This window comes from Bos javanicus, chromosome 5, assembly GCF_032452875.1.
Source record: "Bos javanicus breed banteng chromosome 5, ARS-OSU_banteng_1.0, whole genome shotgun sequence".
Taxonomy (NCBI): Eukaryota; Metazoa; Chordata; class Mammalia; order Artiodactyla; family Bovidae; genus Bos; species Bos javanicus.
Window position 1 is genome coordinate 99,637,816 of NC_083872.1, and position 7,831 is coordinate 99,645,646.

The following is a 7,831-nucleotide window of genomic DNA, read 5'->3' on the forward strand; positions in this document are numbered from 1 at the left end:
AAAAGGAAACACTCTTACACTGTTGATGGGAATGCAAACTGGTACAGCCACTATGGAGAACAGTGTGGAAATTCCTTAAAAATCTGGGAATAGAACCACTCCAGTGTTCTTGACTGGAGAATTCCTTGGACAGAGAAGCCTGACAGCCTATAGTCCATGGGGTCTCAAAGAGTCAGACACAACTGAATGAATGAGCACACACAATTATATTTCAACTGTTTTTGAAAAACATTCATTATCAGAAAAAATAATAAAATTCATTTAAAAATGTATGCAATCAGAATATTATTTCCATTTCATAAAAGGTCAAGTTACCCAACAGCACCCAAACTCATATTTTAATTCTCAAGCTTATGCTTGCAATGATATGCATTTGGAAACTGACAGTCTTCTGTTCTTATTTCCCATAAAGATTGTACAGCACAGTTATGTTCACCAGGTAATTTCTCTTTTATCCTGTTATGGAAAAATGCATAATTCTGTTATATTCTATGAAGACAACTCATGAAACAATAGCATTTTCCATGTAACTGTAATACAAGATATTTTGAAAATGGGTAATGAAGTCTTTAATAAAATTTCAGTAACAGCTTATTACTAGGAAATTGGGCTACAGAGTAGCCTAGTTTTCAACATTGGTATCAACATTTTATTAACTTTCAATATCTTCCTTCAGCTTTCTATAATTCGACTGAAACAAATGTATTCATGTTATTTTAAAAATATTTCTTTTTTGTATTTTTCCTCCTCTATATAGCATTCTTTTTACAAACTTACTGTAGTTTGCAAGTGGAACCATTTAGCCACTTCCAAGGATGACCGCGGCCTTCACGAGAGACTTGAATCCACGATATAATTGATAGGGACATCAGAAATTTCTAGCCCAAAATAAAGAATTTTCACTTAAATAGTCCTTATGAAATGGTTTTGTTAATTTTTAAAATGCAAGTCAAAGGATGTGTTCTTTCATAGCATCTTTCATTCTTTGAACAAATTGAGCATGTTAGATTCTAATGTAACACTAAAATTAGGAGATGAAAGTTCAAAATTTTAATAGCACCATAAATATTAACCAATATCTGTACTTTTGATTCAAAATTAACTCAACATTTATACTTATCAGTTTCACTGTGTTCTAATGTTAATAAGGAAAATTCTTTTTTTTTCAACAGCCATTTAATAAAGGGAATATTTACAAAGACATGAATTAGTTGTAGAGATCCCACAAAAGAATACACCTTGCATAACAACTTGGGGAGACTTACAGCTGTGAACTACATCTGACATTAAGCCTAAGGGATAAGAAGGTGGAGTAATTGAATACGTGCAATGAGGAAAATTCTGACTCATATAATTTCATTTTCCCTTATATCAAAACTAACATAGCAAGGCTTTAAATAAGTCTTTAGATTCCATGACATTCATTTTTCTGGATATTGTGACAATATCAGTGGATTTCTCTACTATTATATGTTTCTCAGAATTTCAGTTTTAGAGGGAAAGTAAGGAAATGAAATTGAGAAAATAAGTGACATGAGAGCCGGATTTCGTTTTCTGAGCCTGACACCATTCTTTGACTAGATAAACCCCAAATCCATCTGTTTCTGTATTGGTGGAACCAGTGGACCAGACAAGGGGTCAGAGACTCATTTCTCTCTGCTCCTCCCTGCTAAGTTCAACTGTAAACATGGGAACTAGTGAAAGACAGGAGAAAGGAGAACTCTGAAAGGTGGAAAGAGAAGGGTGATGTGGCTTGAGACTTCCCAGCAGTCCCACTCTTCTGTAATCGCTAATCACTTCTCAGTGATGAGAAAACAAGGTGGGAGGTGAGGGAGTGATAATTAGGGGCATCTTGTGTCTCCCCACCAACCAGGTAAAAGTGATCGAGGCCTCTTACTTACCAAACACCCAATACCTAACCTGGCTGTTGGGGGTGGCACAGGTAAGCCATTCCTCCTGTGTGTTGAGAGAATCATGTAGGCAACACCAGGTAAGCCTTACAAGGTGATCCATCAGGACACTTACTAACAAGGAGCAGTCAGAGAAATTGCCTCTGTTTCCTCCACTGAGAGACACTAGGGTTGGGTGATAGGGGTGGGGATGGGACCAGCAAAGGGGATGTCCTGACTAAAACTACTGAAGCTAAGAAGCCTCTTTATCCCTGAGGGTGTAAGACTCCATCTCCACCCAGCAGGATTGGAAAGAATGGATCTTAATTGTTGAATTCACACAATGAGCTGTGGAAATTTACAAACTTCACACAAATGCAAAAATTTGGAAGAACTGCAAAATATCATATGGCAGTGATGAGGCAGAGACAACTTGTATGATTCCATGTCCTGGAGTAGAAAATGGCAACCCACTTCAGTATTCTTGCCTGGAAAATTCCATGGACACAGGAGCCTGATAGGCTGAAGTTAATGAGGTTGCAAAGAGTCAGACACGATTGAATGACTAAGCATGAACACGGGATTCCATGTATATGATTCAAAAGCAATCAAAGAGATTCTATAATATCAAAAGTCAGGACAGTGAGTAAATAAGGAGGTGGAGAAGTGATAAGATATTACAGAGGGGTGGGGCTGCTGGGAAGTTGAAACTTCTATTCCATGATCTGATGTGCAATTACACAATTCTATAGGCAAAATCATATGTTTATTTTCCTTGATGTATGGTAAAATTAGATAGCACAGTGTATTTTAGAACTTAATAGTATTTGTAGAAACATGGTTTTCTATGAAAAACAAGAAGCAGAAATTACTACACATGCATGAATGGTATAAAAATGTAAATAAAGTATCATAAAGTTATATTCCATTGTTTAATGGAATACTAGCAGACCTTAAAATAAACAAGCTACAAATATGTACAAAAGCACAAGTGAATCCTAACAAATATAATGTTGACTAAATGAAGCCTTTAGCAAAGTGTTGGAAACATTTAATAGCTTACCATTTCCTCTTCATTATCTATATAAAGCAGAGTAGAATTCTTAGTAGCACAGGATATCAAACTCTCATTCCACGATTTTTTTTCCAAACTAGTATAATAGCAGTTGTTGGAATATGTAAGCCAGTCTTTTGGACAATGACCACAATGACATTCTGAAGAAAGATTATGAATTACTATTCAAAAACAATTTGAATTTGAAAAATAAAAATTAACTTACATATATGCATAGATATAAACATATGTATATATACACATACACACATATATATATAATAACATATCTATGCATCCTCAAGGCTGGTACATATAAAACAAATCTCATTCATGCATTCATAGAGAGGGTCTGTCTTTAATATATGTCCCCATATAAAGGAAACACATAGAAATATCTACTCTTTACATGTCCTAAAAATCAAGAAATGAAACTTCTATTTTAGAATAGCAAAATTATTTGTCTCTTATCATATTATATCAGGAGGAAATTCCAGCCAATTGCCAACAATGGATATGGTGATCATATTATTGCATAGGGAGAAGCACTCTCCTATAATCATTTATTTATGAATGTTTATTGCCTGATTTTATAAATTATGTTCTATCCCCAAATCTATTCTTATTTTCACTAGCCTAAGGTAGAGACAAAAATGAATTGTATTCATATCAGAACTTTTAAAATCATTATGTACCTTTCTGGAGCCTCGTTATGAGAGAGGAGTAATTCTGTTCCTGTATTACAGTAGCTACAAAATTAATCATTAAAAAGTTAATATTGCTTTAAATAAATCATAATGATTTTAGTTTATGAGCTTGACAATTCAGTTTATTGTTTAGAATTAATCTGAAATAAAACTGATTTAGCAAGAAAAATTAATTAGGTAATGAAAATTTGATGGAAAAAATATTTCAAAAACCTAACGGAACAAACTTCACCACGTCTTACAGTATTTGGTTTAAGCAATCTCAAGAATTAATTTGTATTTCTCAATACGAGCTTTAAATTTCCTAAAGCATACTTTTGACTTATGAAATCAGAATATACATATACATGCTCTCTGTAATTCTCCTGTGTTGTATATTTCTGACAAATTAGATATAACATACTGCATTTATCTAAATGCATGTATTTTAATGATAGGCATATTGTATAATATTATGAAATGTTTAGCAGCACTGACCATCAGTAAAGTGATAAGTTCCCTTACAGTTTTTCAAACACCAGGGAGTAACAATGATCGTTGTCACCACAGTGGACATCAAGACGAGGCAGATGATTCCCAGGATCCCAGCAATGAACTTCTCTGGAGGTGATGGTGAACCTGCAGGGACAGAAAAGGAAACTGAGAAAGGAGTGATGGGGACAGTTGTTCAGAGTTTACATACACAAGAACCCACACGAGCACAGAGTTATGGATATAAACGTGGACCCCAACCCATTTTGACCACTGTAGTCTTTCTCTCAGAATATACCATTGCGTTTTCAGCAAACGTAAGACTACATGAGTTGTTGATCAAAGACTTCAAATTATAGTAATGCCGGAATAAAAGTAGTCCTCCGATTTCACATCAGAATCCCAAATCCAGCTTCAAGTTCTGTTTCTCAAAGTGAAAAATACGTGAGCTTATCCCCTACTCTTCCTCCACACCTCTGCACCCCACTGCACATCCTAGAACAGCTCCATGTGTGTCTAGTAAGTGTTTACCTTTGGCGTGGTGATTCTTGTCATTCCCATGAAGATTCTGAGAAGCATTTTGAAGATTTAATTCTACATATGTTAATTCCTGCTCAGTCATTGAAATGGAACTTTTAGAAACCTTAGGTTTTCTTTTCTGCCTCTTTGAGTTCTTGACTCCCTTCAGTTCTGCATAGGTTGCTCCTTGGTTATTCATCTCTGCAGCTGAGTGAGATCAAGGACTGTGCTTGAAGTGAACTGAGGTTGAGTGGTGTATGTGAGATAAGCACCCTAGTACAATGACACAGGCGGGGCCAAGAGCTTAGTGCTCACTTTGCACCTGAACAAACTTAAAGCCTGGTAAATTCCTTACAACTGTAAACAAGTTTTTCATGATAGAATGCTTTTATCAAAAAGATATTCTATATTTGACACATATATTATTGATTGAAACAGTGAAAAGCAATAAATTAGGGAGGAATAAAGAAGTTCATGAACAATAATATCCTTATTAAGTCAGATTCCATGGAAATATTTTAAAACCATCATAGTGCTTGTGTTCAAATTAAAATGTTCTGTTAACAAGAGAGATTCACCCATATTTATGATAATTTTGAAATTTAATAATGGTTAAAACAGTTCTTTAAACATGAGGAGAGAATAATGTTGACATATATAATAATTTCCTACACTAAATTACATTATTTGGTGACTTACATTGATTGATGAAAAGGGATAACAAATAGTCTTTATTTCAAATGGTTGAGGAGTTCTGAGAAAGCATTAAAAACTGAGGAAATGCTTCATATATTGGAAAGTGTTGCTGCTAAGTCACTTCAGTCGTGTCCGACTCTGTGTGACCCCATAGACGGCAGCCTGCCAGGCTTTTCCATCCCTGGGATTCTCCAGGCAAGAATACTGGAGTGGGTTGCCATTTCCTTCTCCAATGCATGAAAGTGAAAAGTGAAAGTGAAGTCCCTCAGTCGTGTCTGACTCTTAGCCACCCCATGGACTGCAGCCTACTAGGCTCCTCCATCCATGGGATTTTCCAGGCAAGAGTACTGGAGTGGGGTGCCATTGCCTTCTCCATGGAAAGTGTTACATGACATATTAAACATATATAACAAAGTAATATGAAAAATAAACAAAATAGGAAAGACTAAAAAATACTTATTTTACAAAAGTAGTTGATAATTGATTTAATGGCTAATATCTGAATCCACAATATGATAAACATTTATAGGTCACTTATGGAAGAACACTGTTGGTTCAAACTTCCAGAAAGATCTGATAGATGTCCAAGTTAGTAAAGGTCATTTTAGCTGTATAAGTGATGGTAATTACTTGTAAAAAATCCAGATAACATAATTTAATAAATCAGACAATTGATGCAGTAGTCAGAAATATCTGTAAATTAATTATGACTGAAATTTATAAAATGTGACCTTCAAAATTATTTACTATCTGGTAACCTATATTATTAATGTAAAATGGAAATAAGTTTATGCAATATATAATGTGTGTAACACTGAGCACTCAACCTGGAATTTATAAGTTCTCAGTAATTATCAGTTTTAATTATTATCTTAGTCATCATTTCTATGGTACTATTTCTGATTTATATCAGCCTTTAATTAGTATAACATATCATTTATGCAATGTTTGATTTTTAAAAAATACTTTAATTATGACAATTAAGTTTAAATTAGCCTTTAGGTATATGGCAAAACCAATACAATATTGTAAAGTTAAAAACTGAAATACATTAAAAAAAGAAATTACTTCATCTTTAATTTTATTAAAAAATTAGGGTTCTTTTATTCAATCTAATACATATAGGAGGAATTATGTTTGGCCTTTTGCTATATAATGAATTCCTTTCCAAGAATCTGTTTATAGAGGTTGAGCAAAATATGTACACGTATTATTATACAAAAAAGCTTACCATCTACTGATTATAAAATCCAAAACTAACTGTTCCCTATCATGAGGTCAATAAATTTCACTTAATATTATATACACACCCAAATATGAATGTGTGTATTCACTTGACTAGCGTTCTACAGACAATACTTTGAATACTTGGAGAAATCACCCAATATTTGGTATTTTATGGTTATTGTTTATACCAAATTATTAAAAAAAAAACAATGTTCTACTTTGATTTTGTTGTATATTTACTATAGCTCAGTTGCATCCCCTCTAACATTTGTTAGTTCCCACTAAGTGAGAAGGTCTAGCAGAGAGACAGGAGAGGAGGGACACATACCTTTTGTTGCCTAGGAAGTCGTGCATTCTTTAGTGTGCAGATCAGGTTACTCTCTAAAAAGAGACCTGCTTAGGCTGGTAACAAAAAGAGAAATTTAAAAACTTACAACCCGGTCAAGATAAGCAATGTCTGTGACCTTCACAGGCTGCCCTGTGAAGGCTCAGAGTGAAGCTAGAATGGAAAATACTGATTTGTCGTCAATGTGTCACTTCAGGTTTGAACAGGAAATCCTCACACTTAGGCGAGTTGAAGAGAGTTTAGCTTATCACACACCTCCAGAAGATAGGAGACTTTGGGCTCCAATTAAAAGGACAAATGGATCTCTAATTGTGTTATTTATATTTTCCATTTTTAAATGCCTCTGAGAAATTGTTATCATATACTGTGAGATCCATTAGATCTGATTAACAGAGTGCCTGAAGAACTATGGATGGAGCTTTGTGACACTGTATAGGAGGCAGTGGTCAAGGTCATCCCCAAGAAAAAGAAATGCAAAAAGGCAAGATGGTTTTCTGGGGAGGCCTTACCAATAGCTGAGAAAAGAAGAGAAGCTAAAGGCAAAGGAGAAAAGGAAAGATATATTCATCTGAATGCAGAATTCCAAAGGATAGCAAGGAGAGATAAGAAAGCCTTCCTCAGTGACCAGTGCAAAGGATAGAGGAAAACAATGGCAAAGAGTAGAGATCTCTTCAAGAAGATTAGAGGTACCAAGGGAAAATTTCATGCAAAGATGGGTACAATAAAGGACAGAAATGGTATGGGCCTAACAGAAGCAGAAGATATTAAGAAGAGGTGGCAAGAATACACAGAAGAACTATATAAAAAAGATCTTCATGACCCAGATAAGCACCCAGATCACTTGCCTAGAGCCAGACATCTTGGAATGTGAAGTCAAGTGAGCCTTAGAAAGCATCACTATGAACAAAGCTAGTGGAGGTGA

General features: G+C 34.7%; 1 protein-coding gene across 2 annotated transcripts; it reads right to left on the reverse strand.

Annotated features, from left to right (window-relative positions):
* Positions 1-325: 325 nt before the first annotated feature.
* Positions 326-4,964, reverse strand: LOC133248109 (NKG2-A/NKG2-B type II integral membrane protein-like). 2 transcript variants are annotated; one of them, XM_061417863.1, is made up of 6 exons: positions 4,653-4,964; positions 4,128-4,268; positions 3,639-3,692; positions 2,953-3,104; positions 778-878; positions 326-456 (listed from the first exon to the last, which is right to left on the reverse strand). In XM_061417863.1, the coding sequence occupies exons 1-6, from the start codon at positions 4,837-4,839 to the stop codon at positions 339-341; spliced, it is 753 nt and encodes a 250-aa protein (XP_061273847.1). In that variant the 5' UTR covers positions 4,840-4,964; the 3' UTR covers positions 326-338. The 2 variants fall into 2 exon arrangements, with proteins under 2 accessions (XP_061273847.1, XP_061273848.1); XM_061417864.1 differs by having other exon boundaries at positions 4,155-4,268; positions 4,653-4,963.
* Between the last annotated feature and the right edge of the window lie 2,867 nt (positions 4,965-7,831).